The sequence below is a fragment of the Podarcis cretensis genome (genome assembly GCF_951804945.1).
Source record: "Podarcis cretensis genome assembly, chromosome: 4".
Lineage (NCBI taxonomy): Eukaryota > Metazoa > Chordata > Lepidosauria > Squamata > Lacertidae > Podarcis > Podarcis cretensis.
In genome coordinates this window covers 8,550,367-8,562,756 of record NC_137173.1, presented here as the reverse complement: position 1 = coordinate 8,562,756, position 12,390 = coordinate 8,550,367, and the positions used below count along the sequence as shown (strand labels likewise).

The following is a 12,390-nucleotide window of genomic DNA, read 5'->3' as shown; positions in this document are numbered from 1 at the left end:
CTTCCCGGGCTTAGAGAAGGAGGGGGAGGGGGAGCCACAGGGAGCAGAGGCATTGGCAGAGGAGTTACAGGAGGTCCATGAACAGCTCCGTAGACAGTTAGACCTAGCAAAACACGTATACAAGATGCAAGCAGACAAACACAGAAGAGTGGGGGAGGACATACGGGTAGGGGACTGGGTCTGGTTAGCGGCCCAGGCAGTGCCGGCCAGATCCTTAGCTAAGAAGAAGCTAGGACACAAGCAGTTGGGCCCTTACCTAGTCGAGGCACAGATCAACCCAGTGGCTTTCCGTTTGACACTACCGGAGGGTTCCAGAATGCACCTGGTCTTTCATAGATCGGTGCTAACGCCCTACAAGGCACCTCACAGGTTTCAGGAGCCAGGAACAGCTCCCAGTCCGCTTAGAGATGCACCCATGACAGGGGGGTCGCCGAGGGCGGGGCCACTCAACGAGGTGACGGAGATTTTGGACTCGAGATGGGGGGAAGAGGGAGTCGAATATCTCATCGCAAGGGAAGGTGCCCCGGCCAGCGCCAACAGCTGGGTGCCGTACTATGCGGTGGAGGAGCACTACCTCAAAGACGAGTTCCACGCACTCTTCCCACACAGGCCCATGCCGGAGGATTATTTTGACGAATATCTTTTCACCCCCACACTCTCAGCCAGTACGTTTCAGGGGTTCTCCTCGGCTGAGGAGACGGTTCCAGAGACTACCTCGCCGGAGGGGTCGGTCTCAGACTTGGGTGCGGAGCGCTCTTATTGGTGGGACACTCAACCCGAGGAGGAGTGGCGCAGGAGCCTGCTCAGAGGGCCCTGGCACGCAGACTACCCAGAGGAAATGGGGGAACAAGGGGGCATGGACGGGTTGGGGGAGGATCCTGGTTTCGAGCACGCCGGCAACGAGATGGAAGCGGAGGAGAGCGACGTCGATGTACCCGTCACGGACTGGCAGCATGCCAGGGGGGAAGACCGGTATCCGGCATGCACCCCCACAGCATTGGAGCACCCGGAACCCACGCCAGAAGAGGGGGAGGGGGGAAGGGGGGGCTTCAAGGGGGGGATGGATGTCAGGGACTCAGCGGGAGCGCAGGGAGGAGAGGAGATGGAAAGTGAGGGGGAGCAATCCGAGGGCAGCGTAGGAGAATATGACAGCAGCCCGATAGATTCCATGAGCCTCTCCAGCGAATCGGAAGATTCACAGAAGGGGGCGCCGATGGGCAGGGCAAGGGGCAACCCAAGGGGGACACCCCAGAAGCAAGGGGCCAGCGGGGACTCCCAGAGCAGCAGTTGCAAATCAGGACCAGCTTCCCCACCAGAGCGTAGTGGGGGGGAGGAGTCCCAGGTGTCAGAGCCCACATATGCACCACCAGCGAGAGAAGATGAGTCAGGGTGGACCACGCCTCCATCGGAGAGCGAGTTAACGGTTAAGAGGAAAGTTGCAGGCTGGGCGCGCGCGCCAAGTTCAAAGGTACAGGCGAGCGGCACAGAAGGTAGCCCGGATAGGGAACCAGGTCCTAAAGCCCGCCGGAAGGAGGGGCAAGAATCGTCAGGGTCAGCGTCAGAGGAGTCCAGGAAGGATGAGACCCTAGCGGGCAGGAGGGCCCAGAGGAGAAAGGAATTTAGGAAGAGGTGGAGCAAAGCGAGAGTCTTAAACTGGTGTGGAGGGGGAGGAGACTCAGACAGGACTTCGCCGGTCTAAGGTCGGGACGTAGAGCTGCACGCTGCGGCTTTAAAATGGAGACTGAATCTCAATAAAGACTTTTGTACATAACTACAGCCTAGCGTTGGTCCTCTGTGAGCTGGGACCTGGAGGCAGCTCTGACAGGTGTACATTCGATTGTAAGATAAAATAAACACAAAGGGACTTGATAGGAAGTCAAAGCTGAAGAAAAGATTTTGTAAAATAAAGGGGGGGGAATATTTACTTTCATTATTATCATTTTGTGTGTGTATGTCTGCACATATGTGTGTTTTTCTATGGAATATTTGGGAGGAAATAAGACGGTAAATAACAAATAAACTAAATATTGATGTCTGTAATTTTTATCTATCAATTATATTTAGTGGTAGTATGGTTGTAATGTTTTTTGTAACATAAAATCATTCAATAAAAATTATTTTTTAAAAAAAGAAAGAAAAAGTTTCCGGGTCCAATTCAATGTGCTGGTTCTGACCTATAAAATGGCTCAGGACCGCAATACCTTAAGGATCACCTCTCTCTATATGAACCTACCTGGACCCTGAGATTGTCATCTAAGACCCTTCTTCGTGCCTCCACCGCAAGAGGTTACACAAGAACAGGGGCTTCTCTGTGGTGGCTCCTCGTTTTTTTTTAATGCTCTCCCCCAGGCACCTTAGTTTCATATCTTCAGGCGCCAGACAAAAATTCTTCTCCTAGGCCTTTGGCTAATTAAACAATCTATAGCCTTTTATTTATTTATTTTTCATGGTAAATCTTTATTGGTTTAAAATACAGACGTAAATGATAATTTACAATGAAGGTTAGTATAGAAATATTCAGTACAGAAGCAAAAATATCACGACATAAGAATAAGAAAAAAAGTTAAAAAGACGAAAAAGAAAAGAAAAGACAAAGGAAAAAGGAAAAGGAACCCAAAAATATATACAAAATCATGTCCATCAAATAAAAATTTCTGCTTAAAATTTCCAATCATTCTCATTATACTATTTCTATTATCATGGTTTTGTCGCACAGCTTTGCGTTATATCCTTTTTCATATATTCCACTAAGGTATTCCACAATCGATGGCCTTTTAAACCAGGAGGGAATAATGTTTTCATTTGTTATTATGCTATGTGTTTTGGGGTTTTTTTAAAAAAATTGTAAACTGCCTTGTGATCCTCGGATGAAGGGTGCTCTAGAAATAATGTTGTTGTTGTTAATAAGATCTTTATTTCTTGCTTTTTGCAACATCAATGTTTAACTGGTTTTTAGTTGTATTTATCGGAAGCTCTTTCAGATGCTTTGCCCCGAAAATATTTTGAAATAAATTACATCACTTGGTACTTAGTTACTCATTTATAAGACATCTTGCCCTGTTCTTCACCTAAGCTGGAAGGGCAACTTACGGCAATATAATCACACAAGTAAAACCATTCCAAACAAGACTCCAAGGTTGCTGACTCAAGTTTACGAGAATATGGGAAATGGACCCATTTTTCAGACACCAGAAACAGCCCAATTTCTAGGGTAAAGTTTCAGGTTAACATTAGCAGCTGTCTGTCTTCTCTGTCGTTCATTTCCACACTCCAGGGTAAATTGATTCTACTTTTGTAAGCCATATCTCATTTTAGAAAGCAAAAGGCTTAGAGAACACAACCATTGGCTATTCCTCAGTGGCCCTTGTCAAAGCTACAGAACTCCAACTACGAAAGGCTGGCAACCAGGAGGAATCAAACTCACTCATTGCCTCATCCTCTTTTGAGATATTTTATCTGCACAACTTTTTCCCTCATTGCGAGAAGCAAAGCTACAGGGAACCAGGCAGAGGGCCTTCTTGGTGGTGGCACCCGCCCTGTGGAACGCCCTCCCATCAGATGTCAAAGAGATAAACAACTACCTGACATTCAGAAGACATCTTAAGGCAGCCCTGTTCAGGGAAGTTTTTAATGTATGACATATTAGTGTATTTTTGGTCTTTGTGGAAGCCGCCCAGAGTGGGCGGGGTACAAATAAATTATTATTATTATTATTATTGTTATTTTTTGGCTTTCCATCCAGCTCTTGCTGCAACTATGATACAAGGAGTTGCTGAACCCACACCTTTTAATTTCCTCAAAGCCACCCTGGGTGCATTTCACAAGATTATAACGCTCTGCATTATTCAGCCCAGACCCTGAGGTCCAGTTCCGAGGGCCTTCTGGCAGTTCCCTCACTGCAAGAAGCCAAGTTACAGGGAACCAGGCAGAGGGCCTTCTTGGTGGTGGTGCCCGCCCTGTGGAACACCTTCCCACCAGATATCAAGGAAATAAACAACTATCTGACTTTTAGAAGACATCTGAAGGTGGCCCTGTTTAGGGTTAGGGTTAGGGTTTTTAATGTCTGATTCTGTATTGTTTTTAATATTCAGTTGGAAGCCGCCCAGAGTGGTTGGGGAAACCCAGCCAGATGGGCGGGATATAAATAATAATAATAATTTATTATTCTTATTATTCTTATTATTATTCTCATTATATTTTATTTTATTTAAGTTATTTTTTTATTTTACTATTTTATTATTTTATTTAAGTTATTAAGTTATTATTATCATTTTATTTAAGAAGTGAGGGCAGAGGGCCTTCTTGGTGGTGGCGCCCGCCCTGTGGAACGCCCTCCCATCAGATGTCAAGGAAATAAACAACTATCTGACTTTTAGAAGACATCTGAAGGCAGCCCTGTTCAGGGAAGTTTTTAAAGGTTGATGTTTTTCTGTGGCTTTATATGTGCTATAAGTCTTCCAGAGTGCCTGAGGAAACCCAGGGTATAAACTATTATTATTATTATTATTATTATTATTATTATTATTATTATTAAGCACAGAGACGGAGGACCTCTGAGGCCTGAGATGTTAGGAACATCAGCCCCCTTCAGCCCCAGGGGAGAGGGGTTGTAGTCCTCCACAGCTAGAAGGCGCCAGTTTTCTATCCTGGCCTTAAGAGATGGCCAACAATGGCAAAACCACCACCCATCCACTAACGAACCCATAAAACAGGCTTTTCTGCAAGCCCAGCACGGCCAGAACGATAAGACAAGAAGCAACACAGACTGGCCTTTTCAAGGAAGGCTTCTTCCAATTAATTTATTTTTTAAAAAAAGGAAGCCAGAGAAAAACAGGTCGCAGCAGTACTTACTCGGATCGGGAAGTAGTCCCGGAAATATCTCCAGACAGCCCAGTTTCTGACCCACTGCGATCTTCTACCACCTTTTGGGATTAAAAATAATAATAATTAATGGAGCAGCTGTCAGTGGTTGATCAGAAAGAACTGATGAAAGAGACCAGGCATAGAATGTGCAGTTGTCAGTCCGGGTGGATGAAAAGGAAAGGTGGTGGGAAGCAGCTGGGGAACCCCCCATGGGAAGAAGACGCAGTGGGTTCTTTTAAAAAGAGACAAAAACCCAAGGAAGGCCCTGGATCACCTCCAGGGGTGCCAACTTAAATACTGGGGGGGGGGGGCAGGTAAGCCCCACCCCACAAAATCAATCACAAGACATGGCACACACAGACCATTGGAATGACATTGCCCATCAACTTTGGGGGCGCCCAGATCCCTGAAATATTTTATGGGACCTTGGACCCTATGATCGCCTCCATTTAAAGCAGGCATAGGCAAACTTGGCTCTCCAGATGTTCTGGGACTACAATTCCCATCATCCCTGACCCCTATCCCATTAGCTAGGGATGATGGGAGTTGTAGTCCCAAAACATCTGGACTACATCTGGAGTTTGCCTGTGCCTGGTTTAAAGATTTGCTGTAACCCTCCCTCCTTTTGAAGAAGGGTGGGTGATAAATAGAATATATAACTAACAATAACAATTCCCGCTGGTATCAACAGAGTATCAGCACAGCAAAAGAATGGGGTGAACTGGGGTTCAAATGGGTCCGTGCTCACTGTACTAAGCTCCTACTTGGAAAATGGGTGTGAATTCACCCACAGGGTTTCAACTTTGTTGTTGTTTAGTCGTGTCCGACTCTTTGTGACCCCCTGGACCAGAGCACGCCAGGCACTCCTGTCTTCCACTGCCTCCCGCAGTTTGGTCAAACTCATGCTGGGAGCTTCGAGAACACTGTCCCACCATCTTGCCCTCTGCCGTCCCCTTCTCCTTGTGCCCTCCATCTTTCCCAACATCAGGGTCTTTTCCAGGGAGTCTTCTCTTCTCATGAGGTGGCCAAAGTATTGGAGCCTCAGCTTCAGGATCTGTCCTTCCAGTGAGCACTCAGGGCTGATTTCCTTAGGAATGGATAGGTTTGATCTTCTGGCAGTCCATGGGACTCTCAAGAGTCTCCTCCAGCACCAGAATTCAAAAGCATCCATTCTTCGGCGATCAGCCTTCTTTATGGTCCAGCTCTCACTTCCATACATCACTACTGGGAAAACCATAGCTTTAACTATACGGACCTTTGTTGGCAAGGTGATGTCTCTGCTTTTTAAGATGCTTCAATGGCCCTCAAGCAGCTCATCACTGAACCCAGACCCTGGTCCATGCCCGATTCAGATGTTATGCAGAGCTAGAGCTGTGTGTCTTCAGCATACTGGAGACATTTTGCTTCAAATCCTCTAGTGCTGGCATGGCCAAACTTGGCCCTTCAGATGTTTTGGGACTACAACTCACATCATCCCTGACCACTGGTCCTTTTAGTTAGAGATGATGGGAGTTGTAGTCCCAAAACATCTGGAGGGCCGAGTTTGCCTATGCCTGGTTCAAAGGCTTGGAAAGCATGAAGATTTTCCCCTCTTAAAAAAATCTGCATGGATTTGGGATGAAGCAGGGATACGGACCATTGAGGCTGTTGCCTCCACCGCGATGCATAAAATCATAGAATTGTACAGTGGTAACTCTGGTTAAGAACTTAATTCGTTCTGGAGGTCCGTTCTTAACCTGAAACTGTTCTTATCCTGAGGTACCACTTTAGCTAATGGGGCCTCCTGCTGCTGCCGCGCCGCCAGAGCACGATTTCTGTTCTCATCCTGAAACAAAGTTCTTTACCCGAGGTAGTATTTCTGGGTTAGCAGAGTCAGTAACCTGAAGCGCCTGTATCCTGAAGCGTATGTAACCCAAGGTACCACTGTATTGTTGGAAGAGACCCTGAGGGCATAGCTGTCAACTTTCCCCTTTTCTTGCGAGGAATCCTATTCGGAATAAGGGGATTTCCCTTAAAAAAAGGGAGCTATGCCTGAGGGTCATCTAGTCCAACCCTCTACAATGCAGGAATCTTTTTGCCCAACGTGGGACTCGAACCCCCAGCCTTGCCGACTGAGCTATTCGCCTACCTTTCTTCGGAGTGTTCCAGTCAAACACGAGCCAGGCCAGGTACGCGGCTGCAATCAGCCAGCAGTCCGTACAGAGGATGTACATGAGGATAACAGTACAGGCCACACCTGGGGCAGAGATGAAGAGCAAGGAGAATTAACTCATTTTGCTAAGAAGGGATTAGTCCTGGCATACAAACACATACCCTCGCCTCTTGAACCCTTCTGCATCGCTCTTTGCCCGCCTCCCCTGCCCGGCCAAGCTAAATCGGATTGTGTTGTTTAAGGCTTAAGTGACATCACAGCCGACCGGCTAAGCCCTCTGCACAGATTCATCCAAAAAAAGCTTTCTCCAAAGCCACCTCAGGTTACTCCGAAGAGATATTACCAGCCGGCTTCAGAGTCTACCTGGGTCACATGCTCCCAGATGTTTTCAACTTTAGGATGTGCCAATATCGAATCAAATCAAATCAAATCCGTTTATTGTGAGGACCATGCCTGTGCACAAAAATCAACACTAAAATCAGTAGTTAAAAATATTAAAATTCATTACATACTATGCCAACAAAACCTTCTTCCCACAAAGTAGAAAAGGAGGGAAAACGAACAGCGAGTTAAACAGACGATGAAGGGGTCTTTACATTGTCGTTCATAAATCTTTCCCTGGCTTTCATGGCCTTCATCACAAAGACCGCTACCACATGGGTAATGCGTGGGTTTGCATCAACTAACAAAAATTTTACTCTATCTTCAGGACTGGTTATAGAGATGGGTATAATTTGCAGCAATGCGTCTCTAAAGCCCGAGTAAATGGGGCAATAGAGAAAATAATGTGTAAGATCCTCTTTAATTTTCATAAGGCAAGGACATAAACGATGTTCAACTGGGGTTTTTGTGTATCTACCGGTCAGATAAGCAGTTGGCAATGTTTGAAACCGTGCCAATATCAAATTCTTATGTTTCAATGCTTACATTTGTGCCAAGAATGTGCCAATGTCAGATTCTCATTTTTCAAAGCTTCAGTTTAATAATAATAATACAGTGGTACCTCAGGTTAAGTACTTAATTCGTTCCGGAGGTCCGTACTTAACCTGAAACTGTTCTTAACCTGAAGCACCACTTTAGCTAATGGGACCTCCTGCTGCCGCCACGCCGCCGGAGCACGATTTCTGTTCTCATCCTGAAGCAAAGTTCTTAACCCAAGGTAATATTTCTGGGTTAGCGGAGTCTGTAACCTGAAGCATATGTAACCTGAAGCATACGTAACCCAAGGTACCACTGTAATTATTATTATTAATTATTATTATTATATTATTATTATTTATACCCCGCCCATCTGGCTGGGTTTCCCCAGCCACTCTGGGCGGCTTCCAAATGAATATTAAAAACAATAGTCATACCTTGGGTTGAATGTGCTTTGGGTTGAGCGCGTATGAGTTGCGCTCTGTGGCAACCCGGAAGTAATGGAGCGTGTTACTTCCGGGTTTTGCTGCTTGCGCAGATGCAGCGAAAAGCGACGCGCATGTGCGCAGACATGCCATCACTAGTTACGTTTGCTTCTAGGTACGAACGGGGCTCCGGAACGGATCCCATTCGTATCCAGAGGTACCACTGTACAGCATCAGACATTCTTGTTTCAGAAAGTGGGACTTAGGTAGGCTTGCATTTGAATAAGAACCAATTTGAATTTCTCCGTCACCCCAAACTACAACTCCCAATCAGCCGCAGGAAGTGCAGCTCAGGCTAACAGGCTGGTGTGGAAACCATGTGCAGCCAACATACCAATTTCTCCAAGATCGCTGCTTCAAAAAATTCATTTGAGGTAGACACAAAGTAAAATCCATACTCACAATGTTAGAAACGCAGATATATAAGCTAATTGCCAAGTGGCACCTTAAACCCAGGTTATGGTCACCGCAATGGAATGACTAAGCGCCTTTTTTTCCTTTTCTTTTTTTTTTTAGCAATGAGGTTTTTTATACAGGACAATACCTCAAGGACCGCCTCTTTCCATATGAACCTACTCGGTCCCTGAGATTATCTTCTGAGGCCCTTCTATGTGTGCCTCCTCCTCGAGAGGTCCGGAGGGTGGCAACATGAGAACAGAGCCTTCTCTGCAGTGGCTCCCCGTCTGTGGAATGCTCTGCCCAGGGAACTGATTTACATCCTATGCCCTTTTAAAATGTGTGTTTTTTGGAGGAAGAGGGGGCTATTGAGGTGTTGTTTTTATTTTTATTATGTATTTTGTGGTTTTATATCTTGATTTTGTTCTGTGAACCGCCCTGAGACCCCTGGGTACAAGGCGGTATATAAATTAAATTAAAATAAATAAATATTAATTTCACTTTTATGCTGCTTTTAAAGGGGGGGGGGAATCTCAAAGTGGTTTACAACACATTGAAACATCGAATAAAACAATCCTGAATAAAACAAACTCAAGTTTCAAGGGAAATATTTCAGATCCTTCTCTAAGGGACATTTTGCTTTCCCCATATTTATTTACCAGCTTAATTTATAGAGCTCTCCACGTAGTTGCAATCGGACCCATGCCAGTTGCAAAACGTGCTTGGCTAATTTCTAACACTGACCAAGTCTGAGGGCTCATCCAGATTTCCTGTTGCACCATCTTTAAAGCTCCGTGTCCCAGGAAACCCCGCTCTTTAACGCTGTATCGGAACAAACAGCGGTTCGGATTTCCCACAGATTGCTGTTTGTTCCGACTCAGTGCTAAAGAGCGGGGTTTTACGGGGATAGCGCCGGGGCAAAAAGAAAACATAATGTTCAGACATGAAGCTTTAAACTGTGCCTAGAAACGCAGGACAAAAGGCAGTCTGGGTGAGCCCTGTTCTCTTGCACTTTGCACACTAATAAGAAAACAACAACATGTTTATATGCGAGAGGAGCAAGAGGGAGGGACCGGTGCCTGTGAGGAACGTTCAGCTCCTGCTATGCTCAAAACGCAAGTAAAGTGCCAACTGGGTACAGGTTGTTTTGCCCCACAGGGCAAAGTTCAGACGAACATAAGCACTCTGCTGGATCAAGCCAAAGGACCATTTACCGTATTTTTTACTCCACAGGGTGCACCGGACTACAGGGCGCACCTAGTTTTTAGGGGGGGGGGGGAAATAAAGAAAAAAAAATTTATTCTCCCCCCAGCCTCAAAGAGCAAAGAAGCCAAGATAGCGAGTGGGGGTCTGGGGCGGGGGAAGCCCGAGCTTCCCCCGACCCCAGCCCCCAAAACAGGTCCAGGAGCGGCAGTAAAATTGCGTGCAACCTCGCCGCCGCTCCCAGAGCTTGCAGGGCTGGGGGCGGGGGAAGCCCCCAGAACAGACTGCTATCTGCACTGCGCTCCCCGGGCTTCAGGCTGCAGGCTGCTATCTGCAAGCCTTCGGAGCGCTCCGAAGGCTTGTGGATAGCTGCCTGAAGCCTGGAGAGCGAGAGGGGTCGGTGCGCACCGACCCCTCTCGCTCTCCAGGCTTCAGCGAAAGCCTGCATTCACCCCATAGGACGCACACACATTTCCCCTTCCTCTTTGGAGGGGGAAAAGTGCGTCCTCTAGAGTGAAAAATACGGTAGTTCAACATCCTGTTTACCAAATGCCAGCAGGAAACTCACAAGCAGGATACGGCCACAAGAGTCTTCTCCTGTTGCTCTTCCAGAGCAAGTGTTCTGATCCCGGAGGCAGCCATTACCATTAGGACCCCAAGCCATCAATTGCTTCGTCTCCCATGAATCTGTGGCGGTGGTTGTTAAAATCTGCATACCACCCTATTCCCGCAGGCCTCGCAGCAGTTCGCAAGATAAAATCACAAAATACATAATAAAACAACCCAATTATCCACTCTCCCTAACACATTTTGAAAGGGCACCTGTCAGACTAAGGCCTGCTTAAAGAGGAACGTTTTTGCCTGATTCCTAAATGTGTATAGTGAAGGTGCCAGGTGGTTCTCCCTGGGGAGAACATTCCACAAGTGGAGAGCCACTGCAGAAAAGGCCCCGTTCTTGTGTTGCTACCCTCTGGACCTCACATGGAGGAGGCAAAGAAAGAAAGGCCTCAGAGGGTCCGGGGTCAGGAGAGAGACAATTATTGAGCTATTGTGGTCCTGTTCTGCCGTTCTCTACCTCAGGCATTACCCCATTCATACCTAAACCAATCACATTCAGCAATATGACAACCTACATAAAAAGGGCCATTTGCCAAGCATGCACTTATACGATACACTCCTAATATCTGGAGCGCTAATAACTTGACTCCTCCTTGGGCCATCTCCTGCTCCTCTCCCATCTCTAACCTGAGAGGGGCCCAGATCCATACGGCAGCGGGCTCTCACCCTCAAGGGTGCAGAACTACTTCCATCCACTCAGTTCTGCATAGGAAAACCATCCTCTGCAGAGTTGCTAAGCAACCACTGTCAGGATACAGCTTTTTTGCAACCACCTGCGAAAGGGATGCCTTAGCACCGGAGAGACGGTGGGGCAGCTGTTGCATTGCCCATGGTGGCAAAAACAAGAGCCATATTCCCCTCAAAGCCACAGGGCAGGGTTGGGTGGGGCCAGGAGCAGAGGTGGCCAGAGCAATGGGGGCAAATGTTGCCTTTGTACTGTAACCCAATTTCTACATGCCCGCAAACACACACACACTTCTTTCCATCGAGGCCAGGGGTCAGCAAACTTTTCAAGCAGGGGGCCGGTCCACTGTCCCTCAGACCTCGTGGGGGGCCGGACTATATTTTGAAGGGGGGGGGGATGAACGAATTCCTATGCCCCACAAATAACCCAGAGATGCCAAAAAATCCTCCGGAAAAATAATCTCTCAAAGGACCTGTTGATGGCATTTTACCATTGTACTGTGGAGAGTGTATTAACTTGTGGTCTGTGTGTGTGGTTTGGGAGCTGCACAGTCAGGGAAAAAACAATGCTGTCCAGGGTTGTAAAAACAATAAAAAAATTCCTTCCAGTAGCACCTTAAAGACCAACTAAGTTAGTTCTTGGTATGAGCTTTCGTGTGCATGCACACTTCTTCAGATACCTCTTCTTTCTTCAGATACTTCTTCTTTCGTGTGCATGCACACTTCTTTGGTATCATACCAAGAACTAACTTAGTTGGTCTTTAAGGTGCTACTGGAAGGAATTTTTTTATTTTGTTTTGACTATGGCAGACCAACACGGCTACCTATCTGTAACAGGGTTGTAAAGACTGCGGAGAGAATAATTGGGTGCACTCTTCCCACCTTGGATCAAATCTATGCTTCCAGGTGTCATAAGAAAGCTGCAGAGATAGCGCAGGATAGTGCGCACCCCGGAAATGATCTCTTTCAGCTTCTGCCTTCTGGAAGAAGGTACAGTGCTGCCTCGCAAGATGAAAAGAATCCGTTCCGCGAGTCTCTTCGTCTTGCGGTTTTTTCATCTTGCGAAGCACC

General features: G+C 46.8%; 1 protein-coding gene across 1 annotated transcript in view; it reads right to left on the bottom strand.

Annotated features, from left to right (window-relative positions):
- DGAT2 (diacylglycerol O-acyltransferase 2) overlaps positions 1 to 12,390 on the bottom strand; it is a 67,744-nt gene that overhangs the window by 19,537 nt on the left and 35,817 nt on the right. The window contains exons 3-4 of the mRNA XM_079974019.1: positions 6,992 to 7,099; positions 4,852 to 4,922 (exon numbers count right to left, since the gene is read on the bottom strand). Of these exons, the coding sequence (XP_079830145.1) occupies positions 4,852 to 4,922; positions 6,992 to 7,099 (179 nt within the window). The remainder of the gene's footprint in view (positions 1 to 4,851; positions 4,923 to 6,991; positions 7,100 to 12,390) is intronic.